The 16,300-nt window shown below is 36.9% G+C and overlaps 2 protein-coding genes across 2 annotated transcripts; one reads left to right on the top strand and one right to left on the bottom strand.

Moving 5' to 3' along the window:
• The first annotated feature begins 40 nt into the window (after nucleotides 1-40).
• On the top strand, nucleotides 41-2,330 carry LOC112797346 (uncharacterized). Its single transcript, XM_025840226.3, has 2 exons — nucleotides 41-942; nucleotides 1,316-2,330. Exons 1-2 carry the CDS (start codon nucleotides 309-311, stop codon nucleotides 2,194-2,196), a joined length of 1,515 nt encoding a protein of 504 aa, XP_025696011.1. The 5' UTR covers nucleotides 41-308; the 3' UTR covers nucleotides 2,197-2,330.
• An 84-nt stretch (nucleotides 2,331-2,414) lies between these two features.
• On the bottom strand, nucleotides 2,415-10,054 carry LOC112797344 (phospholipase D beta 2). The gene is made up of 10 exons (XM_025840225.3): nucleotides 7,726-10,054; nucleotides 6,854-6,970; nucleotides 6,047-6,241; nucleotides 5,436-5,681; nucleotides 5,261-5,329; nucleotides 5,012-5,159; nucleotides 4,468-4,616; nucleotides 4,032-4,211; nucleotides 3,323-3,520; nucleotides 2,415-2,960 (listed from the first exon to the last, which is right to left on the bottom strand). The coding sequence occupies exons 1-10, from the start codon at nucleotides 9,478-9,480 to the stop codon at nucleotides 2,667-2,669; spliced, it is 3,351 nt and encodes a 1,116-aa protein (XP_025696010.1). The 5' UTR covers nucleotides 9,481-10,054; the 3' UTR covers nucleotides 2,415-2,666.
• Nucleotides 10,055-16,300: the final 6,246 nt, after the last annotated feature.

Genomic DNA, 16,300 nt, shown 5'->3' with positions numbered 1-16,300 from the left:
TTTGATGTTTTTGTGTTTGTAGTATTAATAAATTTCAGCATTGTATATTCAAAATTTCAAATCCAAGAAGAAAAAATGAAATAAAAATGACAAATAAAACGGCGTCGTCCACCATTTTTAACACCAGCTGAAAAATTCGTGCTCTCTAGAATGAAAATCAGAATCGAAACCCTCCGACGAGACGCCATCATCGATAAGCTAGCTTTTCAATGGCACTATAACGAACGAATTAAATTGTAGGGTGTCTTTTGTTTTCATCAAACTCTGCAAAAAAATCAACAATTCTTTCTTATTCCGGTGAAAGCAAAATGGATGATGGTACGGCTACGACTGCAGATTCATCTTCATTGTTGAAGAACCCAACAGTATCAGAACACACCCTTCAGTTACTCCTCACTGCTTCCGACACTTCTTCGTTGGAAAACTCCCTTGAATCTCTCACAGAGACTGCAAAATCCCATGGTGGTCGTTCAGAACTTGCTTCCAAAAAGGTCCTCGCTGCTGTTCTAGAAGTACTTGAACACCATAATCATAATCATGATATTATTGCTTTGTGTTTCAAGCTCCTTCGAAATCTGTGTGCTGGGGACATTGAAAATCAGAACTCGTTTATTGAGCACAATGGGGTGGCTGTTGTTTCAGATATTTTGAGGTCGGAGGTTGGTTCTTCTTCTTCTTCTTATTCTTTGGGTTTGGTTCGTTGGGGAATTCAGGTTCTGGCGAATGTTTGTCTTGCTGGGAGAGAACACCAGCGTGCTGTTTGGGAAGAGTTGTATCCAGAAGGGTTTGTGTTGCTTGCTAGAGTTAGTAGCAAAGAGACTTGTGACCCTTTGTGTATGGTGATTTATACTTGTTGTGATGGGAATCCTGAATGGTTTCAAATTCTGTCAAGTTATGATGGGTGGCCTGTAATGGCAGCAATTGTGAGAACTGCTTCTTCTGGTTAGTAGCTTTATGCTCTTGCTTTTGTACTTCTCTTTTTTAAGGAAAAAAAAAAAGAAATTGTAGTTTCTTTGTTTAAATATAGCAATTTTATGGGGAAGTAATCACAATTATAAGTAGTATAAGATAGCAGTATTTGGTTATTTGGGTGGATGAGACCACTGTCTATTGTTGTTTTATACTTTCCTGTGTAAGATGTTATAATTTGGGTGATGAGAATGCTTGTTCTGTTCCCCTTTTTTATTCTTTCCTTATTTGTGGTTTATTTGTTCATTTATTTTTTGTATCCTTTTCTGTTTCTGTTGTTGCTGTTGTTCTCTTTCTTTTTCTAGGTTATTTTGATTTTCTTAATCATTGGTTTATGTTGATCTAGCTGGTTTTGCTGAGGATTGGCTAAAGTTGCTTCTTTCAAGAATCTGCCTTGAAGAATCTCAATTGCCTGTGTTGTTTCCTAAATTAGAGTATGTGGATGATCCTTTGGGTGAAGAAGATACTGAGTCCAAGGATGGTCAGTTTTCCTCTGAACAAGCTTTCCTTTTGCGAATCCTATCGGAAATCTTAAGTGAGCGGCTAGAAGATGTTACTATCGCAACAGATACTGCATTGTTTGTTTATGGAATATTCAAGAAGTCTATTCGGATTCTCGAACATGCAGGGAGGGGCAAGTCTGGTCTTCCTAGTGGCTCTCCCGAAGTTGATGTTCTCGGCTACTCGCTCACAATACTGAGGGACATTTGTGCTCAAGATAATGCGAGAGGTAACAGGGATGATGCAGAGAGCGTTGTTGATGTGCTATTCTCTTATGGCTTCATAGAGTTGCTTTTGTCTTTGCTTAGAGATCTTGAGCCACCAACAACAATCCGGAAAGTAATGAAGCAATTTGAGAATCAAGATGGTATTGGTGCTAGTAGTAGTTCTTTAAAACCATGTCCTTACAGAGGGTTCAGGCGAGACATTGTTGCAGTTATTGGAAATTGCGCATATAGAAGGAAGCACGCACAAAATGAAATCCGGCAGCAGAATGGGATTCTGCTGCTATTGCAGCAGTGTGTTATTGACGAAGACAATCCTTTCTTGAAAGAATGGGGTATATGGTGTGTAAGGAATATGTTGGAGGGCAATGAAGAGAACCGAAGGGTAGTTGAGCAGTTGGAGTATCAGGGAACTGCCGAAGTCCCGGAGCTTGCAGCCCTTGGTCTTCGAGTGGAGGTTGATCGGAGTACTATGCGCGCAAAACTTGTAAATGTAACATGAAGTATCTTGAGAAAATGGAGACACAGTTTTTAGGATAATAGCAAAGGCCTTGCTCCTTGTTTCATTTAATGAATTGGAACTGTTTTGGTTATATTGATTAGTATAGGAAATAAAGATGATAGAGATTTTTCTAATGTGATGAGTTCTGGTTTCTAATTTAATATCATTCTCTGTCGAAAAATTACTGAACTAGTAAAAAGAAAAAAGATGCATGAGAGTTTGGGAAATTTCCCACTTAATACATGTGAGTATGTGACTATTGATATTTATGTATGACAAGTTAGTGAAATTACATCAAACAATAGAACAAAACCTTAATAAGTTATAAAAACAACAATTGATAGAGATTATTGTTTATTATACAGTGAGTTTCTTTTCTTTTCTTCAACCTATCATTCTCTTCAAAATTGTTTTTACTGTTTTAATTTACAATGATCATTAATTCATTATCCTAATGTTAGTAGCTATATTCAAATGGTTAGATTCTCCTTCATGGCAAGGAATGACCCAACTATTTTCCCTCCAACATCAGGGAACTCTTCATGGCCAGGAAGGGGTCTAACTTTGCCCTTTCTATCAACATCAACAGGGTATTTCATTAGATGTCCTCTCATCTCTGTTACTTCATTTGCTGCATACTGTCTCCAGTTCATTTCGCCCATCGCTTTAACCCTTCGCACGCACTCGAGGCTCTCTGGCTGCAAGAAACAATCTTCAATTGTTCCTGTGTGTTCTGCCCAAAGCGACATCCTATATCCATGGACCTACATAGCATAGTTTCATAAAATTATTGCTAAATAGAAGAACATGCTAATGGCCTACAAAATAAGAGTGTAGAAAAACAATCAAAACTATTATCAACTCAAGTATTCTCCTTTTCCTCCTAAAATTCAAATTGAGAGAATTTTGTTCCCGCATGTTCCCAACAGGAACATAATGCATATTAAAAGAGCTGCTAGCCTGCTACAGTGCTCAATAAAATATGACCATAGTTGGTATGCATGGCAAATTCTAGAGGTTGGAAAAATTATAGGTGATTAAAAATTCTTAAATGTTCCTATCACATTAGCTATGTAATCCACATAAACCGTTATTAGTATCCATTGATGGGAAAAGGGAAGCTTACTTGTCCAAGGGGGTAAGTAGATTTTCTTGCCCAGGTATAATGTGGTTGATAGGCTCCCATTGCAATCTCACTGTCTCTTGTTCCTTCCATAGAGCGCTGATTGATGTTTGCGGATCCCAATATCACATATTCATCATCAACTATCATGCCTTTCGAATGAACATAAATCATGAAACGCCGACTATTTCGACTATTTGCCTGGAAATAGAGCATCAACATACAAAAATTTAATAGCGCATTCATTAACAAAACAAGGCATGCAACAGAAAAAAATTGTGAAGAATTCAAATGTTTGTAGTGACTTTTAGAAAAATAGCTTGCAGAAAATTAAGTTCTAAGAGGAAAACAAACATATTACGAAACTGGATTAGAATATTGTAAGACACAACTGGTTACTTTCTGAGTATCAATAACCAATTGAAATGGAAGATACCAAACAGCTGCTATCTGAAAGTGGGATTTGGCTCATCTAAAGTGCAAGTAGCACTTCTGGGAGTAGTGTCAATCAAACCATTGATGAAATAACCAAGGTTTTTAGCTTTAATAATATACAAACACATGCTTAACTCTAGATAATTTGAAACTGTCGGTGAGGTGCCTATTGGTACTAGAAATCTAGAATTTATAATAAAAATGTGAAACTAAATGGCAGAAAAAAAGTATGTAACTCGGAAGAGAAGGACAAGGAAAGGTGGTGTTCGTGACATACTTGGACACTATTTGCCTGGGGAGGAGCTCCAGAGACTGTGACATTATCATACATACTTGTGGCCTCCCGATTGCCTAGACAGAAAAAATTCAAATAGTCTTGTGGAGAGAATGCTGCTTCAACCCCAGCATCAACCAAAGCCTTGTAAACAGTGTCATACATCATTTGCATTGTATTATTCTGCATAGAAAATGAATCCAGATCAATAAGTGCAATAACCAAGTACCCGTGTTTTAACTTCTCAGCATTGTGGTCTATAGCAGACAACGGTGATAAAAAGAAAAATGATCAAATATGACAATGGTAGCACAGTAGAGCTGATATGTGATTCCAGGTCAGAGTGAACAATGCCAAATGCAAACTTATCCGATTGAAAGGTTCAATCAAATCTGATTCTGTTAAATAAAATGCTTTTATACTGTTAATTGAATCATACCTGCCAATACAGAATCCTTTGTGTAGCAGCCCCGGTCGGAACACCTTCTGGCCACATTGGAATAACAATATACACTGCAAATCTTTCATGTGCTTTTATCTTTTCAGCAATCTTCAGAGCAATTTCCAATGGTATCAAATTATTAGCACCTGCCAAAGCATAAAGCCTAAAGATTAACATAAAAGAGACCATTATAAATTCTATTTGCCACATTGTTAACATTGCTTTATTCTTCCACTGGACTAGTGAATTAGTTTAGCATCTACATCCCTATAATATACTTTTCAATGAGATTTTTGTTCCAACTACAAAATAATCTGCTGTATCAGATAGCTTTTGATGCATATAACACACCAACATGGCATGGCATACCGCACACATCTAAAAGACTGTTTCTCTATGTATGTTTTGTAGGACACTTACATACGTTAGTTCTGTACATGTTACTTCATGCTCAATAAAACATCCATGGTTCTAGTATGCAATTGCATATTTATTTTTAACTTTTTTACAAAAAGGTTATGCAGAAAGATGAGCTACATACCAAGATCTTTATGTTGACTCCAATTGTATGAAGACCCAATGAAATATTGATTCTCTATATAAATGTAATGCTGTGCAGCTCGAATGGCCTTCACATATGCTGTATGTATGCTCATGTCGATCAGCACATTCTTCCCACATACTAGGTTCTGCAACATATATACACACCAATGTTTGACCTTCTGATCACACATGAACAATTGAAACAAGCACTAGAAATGAAAAATTGAAACATAAAGCTTCCATTTACCTTGCTAGAAGCTTCTTTTGGATCCTTTGGAAATCCTTTAACAGAATTTGAATCAATTGAACGAAATATCTACATCCCAAAGTAAACAGAATGATAAATTCCATTACTAAGAAAACTGAAGAAAAATTGCTTCTAGAAAACTAAAATATCTATTTGGTATTTAATAACCAGTTACCTGAACATGCCAAGACTCAGGATCGTCATGACCAATACAAGGAAGATCAGTCATGCGAATGATATCTGGAATTCTTTCCAGCTTAAGCAAAGCATCATCATATTTCTTTAACTTTTTGATCCCATGAGGTTTTGAAGCTCTTAACCAGCGCTCCTCAAAATTTTTCAAAACATCATAAGCTGCTGGACCATCAATTTTGGAATGCAAGTCATGCCATGGCTCCCGGGGACAACCACCTACATTACCCTGTAACATAATTATATCATATGAATAAATTAACCTGCTTATTTGAAACATTAATATTTATAAATTGCTGCAAAATGTTCCTATCTACAATATTCATAATTTAAACTGCTTCATAACTTTGTATTTTGCACGAAAGTTGTAAATGTGCAATTGGGGGAGGTAAATAGAAATAACATCATTCTTGTATTAGGTTAAACATATCCCAAGAAGATTGCAAAAACATTTCTCAACTACCCTTTGACTTCCTCTAAATCTGGAACTATACATTTTTGAAAATACTTAATTTAAATATTTTCAGAAGATTGATTTACACATCTAGTTAGTCGTGTTAATGAAACAAAATAGAGTTGGAAATAAGAGATTACCGTGAAAGTAGGGTTGTGATAGTCATCTTTATGCAGTGTATGCAGGGTCCTAAGTATATGATGATCGGGAGTATCATAACGTCCATCACACAAATCAAGTCCACCAACAAATGCTATTATTTTTCTCATGTTATTTCCAGCATCAGCATCCACAATAACGGTTTTCTGATGATGTGTATATATTGTTCCAACTTCCTAATAAGAGGAAGACAAGGAGATTCAATATAGAAATCTGAAACCAAAATCATTAAATTATGTGATAACATGAAAAGTGATCCAATGCAAACAAGTAGATATCACTGCTGGCAAACCAGAACTTGCCCAAAATCCGAAGTTGCAATTAAAGCTTCACATTCCTATATGAAAAAAACTTGTGGATACACTCAATAGAAATATAAAAACAATTGACAACCTTTGCAGCTAAAAGATACTCATGCAAATCTTGAGTTAAAGCTTTAAGCTAGTTCGTAGGAAGTAGGTTTAATGTCTAGACTACACAAAATTTCACATTAAGCTAACCAATGATATAAACATATATGTTTAATCATATGTTCATGAACACTCATTTATGTTAATGTAATATAGCTTGATGTCTGATTTTATAACTACCAACAAACAAATAATCATAAATAAAATATTAGATTCTTATGAGCTACAGCATTAACCAATTCATGCAAGGCTTTAGAGAATAACCATATAATGTTAGTAAGAAACAGCACTTCAGCAAAATCTGTAGAGAGAATCAACCATAAATAAAATAAAATAAAAATAAAATATTTCAATTGGACAGTAGTTGTCAAGCCTGACCTTTTGCTTGTACCAGCTATGTCGTTTTCCAGCACTGCGAGGACAAAGCAGCACATGCACTGAAGAATTCTTGAAAAATCGTCTTGTTTCCTCATCATGAGTTGCCATGACACCATCCTGAATGTAAAGTTGAAGACTTTTACATAATCAAAACTAGAAGGGAAAAATATAAGTATCAAATCCGTAAAAACATTTTTGTTTAAAGAAGCAATAACAGGATTACCAATAGTCTTAATCTTACTTGTCAGAGAATAAACATTTATTAGCGCAAGACAAAAGAATGGCTTTGCTATGTCAATTATTTTATTTATGTTACCATCTAGACTAGAACATCATAAGGATAACCTAGTTTAAGAGGTTAACATCACGCTGGTGTGAGTTTTGTGCAGATAAATTTTGAGTAGAGAACAGAGATTCTAGTTTAGGAGTACCACTAGCCAATATATAGTGTCCCAAAGTCCAAGAGAAAAACAAATTTCAAAAATATTAAGATGATTATATGTAAGTTAAGCACCAGCAATGGAAGAACAGAAACAAACATTGTCAAGAAGTATGAAACTAGTAAGTAGGAAAAAATATTTGTGGATTAAATCCTAAAAAACAAGTATATTTTAATACGCAGAACAACTTTCAGCATCTCAAAAAAAATTTTTTGTTGCAAAAACTGACATGTAAACCTTTTCATGTAAAAAATGTAAACCTTTCTATACAAAAAGGAAGTCACAATCAACTAAGTTCAAAAGATATAAGAGTGTATTTTTCATAAGTAATGAATCAAGGATGTGATCATGTAGACAATTTCGAACCAAATCCCACCAGCCCATCCAAGCAAATAAATGCAGTAAACATAATCGAAATGTAGTAATACTTACTGTTTTATAACCCAAAATGCTTCTTGATGTAGGGTCGTCCCATACAAGGAGAAGCACTCTTACTCCTTCCTGTGACTTTGACCTCAAAAGATCACCCAAGGCATAATCCGATGCTTTGACAGCACCATCCCTTATTAATGTAACTTTGTGCCACACTGACCATCCTGTAATATAAATCAAACGCCGAGCTTGACGCATGGCATCATAGATGTCATACCAACACTTTCCATTCACATAAGTCTTCCCATTGTCAAGAAACACGTTAGGGAGGCAGCCATCTGGAACATGAGCATCTTGATATAGAGTAACCGTTCCACCTTTCCTCAAAGGAAAATAAGTCGCAGGAACTCCAATGTACTCAGGCCCTGCTCCAACTCCTTGATGATAAATGCTTAGTTGTGCCATTGGGATATACTGAATGGATAATCTCAGAACAGCACCTGGCTTACAAGGCTTCCCACTACTATTTAGGATGGGATAGGTGCCTTCGACCAGCTCCCCCGAGTATATCTGTTCCACTGGAATTGCCACGATGCCGATGAGCTGTGAACCGACAACATCACTGTCTTTAACAACAAAGTGCACTTCAGCAGCATGATGTGCAACAGGAACATAGAAATGTTGCATCCAAACAGGATTTTCACTATTGCTAATCACAAAAGTCCTCCCAATTACAGCGTTTGCTACAGAAATTGTTACATAAGGATCACTGGTAATCACCTTATTCATAGTTCCTTCAATTTTATTGCCCATAGTGCCAGGTAATTTACCGAACATATCACCTAATGTTTTGTGGAACATGTCCATATTAGGAAGATTTTTGGCCTCAAGCACCCATATATCCAAATTTCCATGTAGAAGCAGAACTCTCAGCGACCCTTTATTCTGCACTGGAACAATCTGCACAGACTCATTAAATGAGCCAAAACTAGATGATGAAAGTTTAGACGAATCCACCCGAGAAGAGTAGGAATTTCCCCATCCTGAGAAGGAGTTATTAGCATGTCCATAAAAGTCATCTTTCTTCTGCTCTATTTTTGAAGTTGAAATGGAATGCATTAGGGGCCTCACTGGCTGTTGAGGTGATGACACAATATCACTAGGCGTGCTATCGGACAACCGAACATTACTCATAAGATCATCCAAAGGCGGGTAAGTAATAGCACTCGGAGAAGGCTTGGAATCATCACTGGGTTGTGGGGTTCCACTTCCGCCACCTGTGGAGCTAGTGTTCTCCACATAGTAGGGACCTGCAAAGCTATTGGTTCGCAAGTGGGCATCGGATTGCTGAGGAGACAAATAGGCCTCATTTTGTGGATAGTAATACTGAGATGATCCATATGGCAAGCTACTGGTGTGAGAATGGGAAGCTCGAGACGGACTCTGACTCCCTGGAGGAACATGGTAGGGATAAGCAGGGTAAGGATTGGTAGGAGCACTAGGGGCAGTAGCCGGATAAGATGTCTTCGGTGGTGGCTGGTTGAAGTCTAAGGGGGCACATGAGGAGGGTGATTGAGGATGAGGGGGGCAGGGATAGTCGATATGGCCCGAACCAGAGTATGATAAGGATGATCTAGGAGGTGGGGGATAGGAATAATTGAAGGAATGTGAAGGATTATAAGGGTATGGATAGGGAACATGTTCATATGGATTAGGAACTGGAATTCCAGTTGGTGGAGGTGGGTATGGTTGGTAAGGGTTGGGAGGGTAAAAGTATGGGTTTGGATATTGGTTTGGAGATCCATTATTATCCATCAATTAACCACAGAAACACAAAATTCTAAACCCCCAAAAGGCAAAGAAAAAGGATCAAACAATTTAATTGCCAACGTAAAAGGGTGTAAAATAATGTCTCAAAATAGAATCATTCAAAGAGCGGTTTATGCTAATTGGATTTCAATTGATACAATTACAAACTAATTGTACATGTAATACACGGAAGTTCCGAATAAGAATACAAATAGAGCAATATGCGAAGTGCTTGAATGATTATAATTTGGATTGATCAGACACTGGTGATACGTATATCAATGGTGAATGTTCAAGGAAACAAAGAAAGTTAACTCAAAGATGAGATTTTCTATTTTTATTAGGAGATAGAGAGAATTAATAAAAATAAAAAAACTCACCTTCTCTTTTTTCTATGGAGATTCGGAGATTGAAAAAAAATGCAGAAATAAGCAGAATAAGAACAAGACGAAGATCCAGCTGATGAAACAAAGTTTTTGAACTCCGGCAACGCTCTCTCTCTCTCTACTAACCAGGTCAGCATTGACTACGTGTACAAAGTGCCCGAAGGATACCGGCATGGCAGGTTGGGGAAGTGCTGATGTTTCTTCTTTTTCGGTTGGCGTGAAGTTACCGGTGGAACATGTTGTCCATGAGATCTTCCACGTGGGAGGATTTTATTGGATCTACAGGCGTTGACCCCTGCCTGACAAACTTAGGATACAAACACCCCAAAAAGTTTTGATATATGAATTCTTAATAAATTTTTATTCATCCTTAAAAATTAATTTTTCGAGACATTGGTATTTCTTTTGTTTCTCAAGAAAATAATTTGTTTTAAAAATATGTTTTTTTAGACTAATTTATTATAATTGATCAGTCAATTTATAGTTCGGTTTTTATTTTTTAGTGTGCATTATGAGTCATAATTCGACTTTATTTGTCTTCATTCTAAATTTGTAACCGACAATTTTAATAGTCATTATTTTGACTTAATGACCAAACATCAATTATTTATCAACTCTATGCTTATACAAAGACATCTATTTCTATATCTCAAAGGGAGAACTCACACATGATAAACTTTATTTCATGTTTAACATTCAATTATTATAAGATTCTTATACCTCTTAAATACTTATTAATTTAAATCTCGGAGTATCTTTTAAAAATATCCACCGTCCTGTTCTTTAATATTCGAATTATTCTCATTCCATTAAAGAAAAAGTGTATTACAACAGCATAAAAGATGAGATATATTTTGAAAGTTTGTCACACAAGAATAATAATAAAATTTGTTGAAAATTTATTTAATTAAAATTTTAATTCAAAACAAGAAAGATTAATTTATTTAACAAAATTAATTCTTGAAAAAATTTTAAAAATAAAAGCTTGTTAACAATCACAATGTCATATATGAAATTTTTTAAAACTCAATTTGAATATTTGTTCATTCTTTTTATCTTATAACTATTTAGAGGTGTATATGGACGAGATAAAATCGAATTTGTCTTAGTCTAAATTCAATTTTAAATAGTAATTAAATTTATTTTTAAAATTTTTATCCAACCCTAAATTCAATAAAAATTTCACTGATTTTGAACTACAATAAAACCTGATTTAGACCTAATAAAAATTAGTTTAAATGAAGTTTATAAACAATTAAGATAACACTTTTTTATAATGAGATAAAAATTTATTTATTATTAAAAATTTGATAAATTTAAATTTGTTTATGAATTTTAATTTCATGTATCTTATATCGCTTTCCTAATTTATTAAGTTTGATTGTAAACAAATCAATCAATTTATAATTAATATTACATATATTGGATAGGAGATGCAATAAGACTTGGGGTAGGAGTAACATCAAGGTCATGGTTAATGTTCATAACTATGTCTACTGATAATTTATTCAATGAAAATAATTTTCGAAAATTTTGAGAAAATAAAAATTTGCTAAAAATAACGTGTTCGATTTAAAAAATTTTGAGGATTAATTTTAATATTTGTTCTTATTTTAGTTTTGGGTTCAATTAAATGACTTAAGTTAATTGAGTAAGAAAGATGACCAATCCCTTATTAATGAGGTTAAATTGACCGATTTTTAAAACTAAGTAATTCTTTAAAATTAAAATATTGTGCAGCATAAGAAATAAATATAAGACATAAATATAAGAAATAAATATAAGACATTCTTATTATAACATCCTACCATACAGAGTCTTATGCTTAAGTCATAATTTAGAGATGGCAAGATATTACAACCTCTTAGTACTTATAGTAGTATGAATAATTGATTATAACTAGGAGCCTTTATAGAAAAAGGGGTAAACAAAAAAAAATCGCAACTCGAAAGCGCAACACTCCGATCGATAATGTAACGAACAAGGATAAACCAACGCGAGATTATATATATACAAAGGAGTGTCAAAAACAGGAATATCAAGACTCAAAATCTGGCTGCGAAGATAACCGGTCCGAGCATAGCAATATATACATATGATAAAATAAGGAAAACTCCAAAGGGACACAAATACAGAAACCTATTCTCCAAAATCTCCCATAAGAGGAGTCATCACAATTTGTATTATTTAATGGAGATAAAAGTATCTAAGCAAAACATATAAACCAAAACATAGTCCCGAGAACAAAGGATTTTCGCTAATCCAAAAGTCTCCAGCAGGCCTCAGCGAGAAACCTCACGTCCTGCATCTGAAAACCACAAAATCCGCATGGGTGAGAACCAGAGATCCCCAGCATGGTAACATCTTCCACATATATAATACATAAAAATAGAGAAAAGGCGAAGGCAATCCTAGAACTTCCTCCAAATAATATCAAAGCTTATAAACAAGCTAAACCATATGTGGCGACTGACTAAAGATTCTTCAGTCTAACTAATACTTTCCTTTTCAATTCCTTCACACCTCCCAACCACCAGCAGGAGTATAATGTAGCAAACACAGTTATATCAAACAAGAAATATACAAATAGGAACAATTAAGGCATTTAGACAATTAGCAAGTAATATGCAGTCAAATAGGCAATCTCAAACAATTCATATAGTATGCATATGATGAATGCCTGTCCCTAGTGGCTGATGATATCATCTGTCGGTTATAGAGCCAACCCGACAAGTCTTGGTAGCTAACCATTGGACTGTCCCTCTGTCGCGCATCCCCAACTCGAGTTATACTCATCATAAACTTGATCATAATCATGATCTATATCTATCACCTTCACTGGTGAATATTTACGGGGGCGAGCTCATCCGGGGCTTTCACAGTGCCCGGCCACCCTTACGACATAGGGTCAAAAGAGCTTCGAGTCTCAACCTGGAGCACGTGGTGGCTAGCCACTGATTCCTTCCAGGGAAACTCTCATCTCCAACAGTGAAAGTGCAACATTCACAATTTATTCAACAGCATATATGCATTTATACATAGCCATAATCATGGCTCCGCCGTAACACGGCAATAATCTAGCCATCCGGCTCTCGGTTAAATCCATAACCAGCCATCTCATTAACAATTATGGCCTTTTGGCCCATGGCATAACAAGCACTTCCACCGCCATCCTCCGCCTCTCACATAATCATCTTTGATCCTCATTGATCATTCATTTTTCCCTTGCTTCACTCGCAAATTACCACATCTCCTAGCTCTTTATCTAATAGTTAGGTATATCATAATAATTTAAGACATAAGTGGTGAGATCGGAGGCTTAGAAGTATGAGATTTGGCTTTCAAAACTCAAAAATCAACTTTGGGATGAAAACAGGGCCACGCGTACGCGCACTCCACGCGCACGCGTGGATGGCCACAAAACTCATCGACGCGTAAGCGTCATGCACGCTAACGCGTGGATTGAAAAATAGCCAAGCGACGCGCACGCGTCAGCCACGCGTACGCGTGGGTGCTCTCGTGCCCCAGGCACAAAACTAGCACAGTTCTGGCACAACACTCTGGAAAATGGCTGGGCATTAGGTGCAGCACATTCGGCGCTCCCGTGCACATCACGCGCACGCGTGGATGGCGTTTTCGAGAAGAACGACGCGTACGCGCCAAGTGCGCCTACGCGCGGGGGGTCATTCTGCTAAAAAATTTCTAAGTTAAAAACTGCAGAATTCACAGATTCAACCCCCAATCTTCCGACGGACATAACTTCCTCATTTTAAATTGTTTTTCACCCGTTCTTCAAACGGCATGGACATCCCAGATCCAATTTCATTTCTAAACAGATTTGGTACAAAATAGAGATCCGTAGTCCAAGTTATGTCCCGTCAAAGTATGCCTAAAAACCATATTTTTCATACAAAACCACAAAGTACCATTTTCAAAACAAGCCATTTTCAACTCTTTTCAAAATCAATCAAAACATGCCAATTTCATCCCTTTTCTTTGAAATCAATCAAAATATATCAAATTCAACATCAAGCATTCTCAGCTCACACATTGACACATTACCACAATTTACAAAATCATTATCCCATCATTTTAACCCACTTCACCCAAGTGGCTCAAACTCAAATACATTGACATATCATATACTCTTCCTCATGCTAATTTTCAACAACACCAATTTCAATAAATCATCATTGTACATAATCAATATCATACTCACCATCAATATGGTTCCACCCACAATTCAACCATAATCAATCATCAAGCATATATCACAACATGCATATTTTTCATACATCATACCATTAAGGCATCAATAATCATCATCACATATATGACCACATCATATATATCAACCATTCAACAACATCAACAATTCAATGCCTATCTTAGGGCCTCTAGCCTAAGTATTTCCTACCACATTACATATTAGATACGGGAAACCGAGACCATACCTTAGCCGATTTCCCAAGCTCAACTGGAGCACTTGCAAACCACTTTTTCTCAAGCTCTCAAGGCCTCAACACCTCCAAGAACAGATTTTTCACCACCAAATCCCTTTTCAAGCTTCTCAATATCACCAATCAAGCCCCAATATTCACACATACACAACCTAAGCCACAATCATCATACCCATACACAACATCTCAATACCCAAACATCATAGAACAACAAAATACACTGGGGTTGAGAATCTTTTCACACCCAAGGTCTAAGGAGACAAGATTAACCTTTTCCTTCAAGAGAGTTCGGTCCTATAACATCAAAGAGCCCAAAATCTCAACATTTTTGCTCATGAAACTCGAAATCAAAGCTGGAAATTCGAAGATAAAAACGTGGCTTACCTCAAGATTGATTGTATGGGTTTTGTAGAGCTCTCCGCAATGAACGCATGGCCACAAACGGTGCGGCAATCGGAGCTCTAAATCAAAAGTTATGGTGGTTTGAAGATCAAGGGAGAGATAGAACTTGAGAGAGTGTTCTTCCCCCCTCCATCTCAATTTTCAGCGTGTGTGAGTGTATAGTGAGGAGAGAGAGTGCTGAAAACTAGGGTTTTGGTTTAGTTATGTTGGGTCAAGGGCCCACTTTGGGTCCGGTTGGCCCGGTTTGGCCCGTTCGGTCTAATCTTGATCCGAATTCTATAAAATTGGTACCGAAATTCTCGTCTCAATCTCCTCTATCACATTTAGCCATAAAAATCACATTTTGGGCTTTCTAGAATAAATTCACATTTATGGGTTAATTAGCCGTTAATTAACTGGGTTTTACATTCTACTCACCTAATTAAAAATTTTACCCACAAAATTCAAATGCAATTACCTGAGAATAAATGCGGATAATCCGTTCGCATCTCCGACTCAAGTTCCCAAGTGTGTTCCTCAACACCGCCTCGAATCCATGCTACTTTGACTAATGAAACCTCCTTTCCACGCAACCGTTTGATACTAGTATCATCAATTCTGACTGGAGCCACTGAAAGCGTCAAATCTTCCCTTAACTGAACCGACTCAGGTTCAAACACATGGCTAGCATCAGGAGTGTACTTCCGAAGCTGTGACACGTGAAATACGTCGTGCAGGTTCGAAAGATGAGGTGGTAGAGCCATCCGATACGCCACCGGTCCAATCCTCTCCAGGATTTGAAATGGACCAATGTATCGAGGATTCAACTTCTTTGCTTTAATCGCCCTACCTACTCCCGTGGTCGGAGTAACCTTAAGGAAAACATGGTCTCCTTCCTCAAATTCTAAGGGCTTTCGCCTCTGATCGGCGTAACTCTTTTGACGACTCTGTGCCGTAAGCATCCTATCTCAGATTTTCTTGACTTGTTCAGTGGTCTCAGCTATCATTTCCGGCCCCAACAAGCCTTTCTCCCCAGCTTCGTACCAACATAGCGGAGATTGACATTTCCTCCCATACAAGCCTCACACGGCGCCATTCCGATGCTCTCATGATAACTATTATTGTATGCAAACTCCACTAACGGCATATACCGATCCCAACTCGCTGGTTGGTCCAAAACACAAGCTCTCAACATATCCTCTAGTGTTTGGATCGTCCTCTCGTATTGACCATCTGTTTGAGGATGGTAAGCCGTGCTCAAGCTTAGTCGGGTTCCAAAAGTTTCTGAAATGCACCCCAAAACCTTGAAGTGAAACGAGGATCTCTATCAGAGATTATAGTAGTAGGTACACCATGAAGTCTCACAATCTCCTTTATGTATAACCATGCTAGCTCCTCAAGGGTGTAAGTCATACGAATGGGTAAAAAGTGAGCTGACTTCGTCAGTCGGTCCACAATCACCCAAATAGCATCAAAACCAGCCCTAGTCCTTGGCAATCCCGACACAAAGTCCATTGCAATACTTTCCCACTTCCATTGTGGAATCGCTAAGGGTTGCAACATCCCGGAAGGTCTTTGATGTTCAATCTTTACCTTTTG

Source organism: Arachis hypogaea, chromosome 4 (assembly GCF_003086295.3).
Source record: "Arachis hypogaea cultivar Tifrunner chromosome 4, arahy.Tifrunner.gnm2.J5K5, whole genome shotgun sequence".
Lineage (NCBI taxonomy): Eukaryota > Viridiplantae > Streptophyta > Magnoliopsida > Fabales > Fabaceae > Arachis > Arachis hypogaea.
This window is presented reverse-complemented; position numbering and strand designations above follow the sequence as displayed.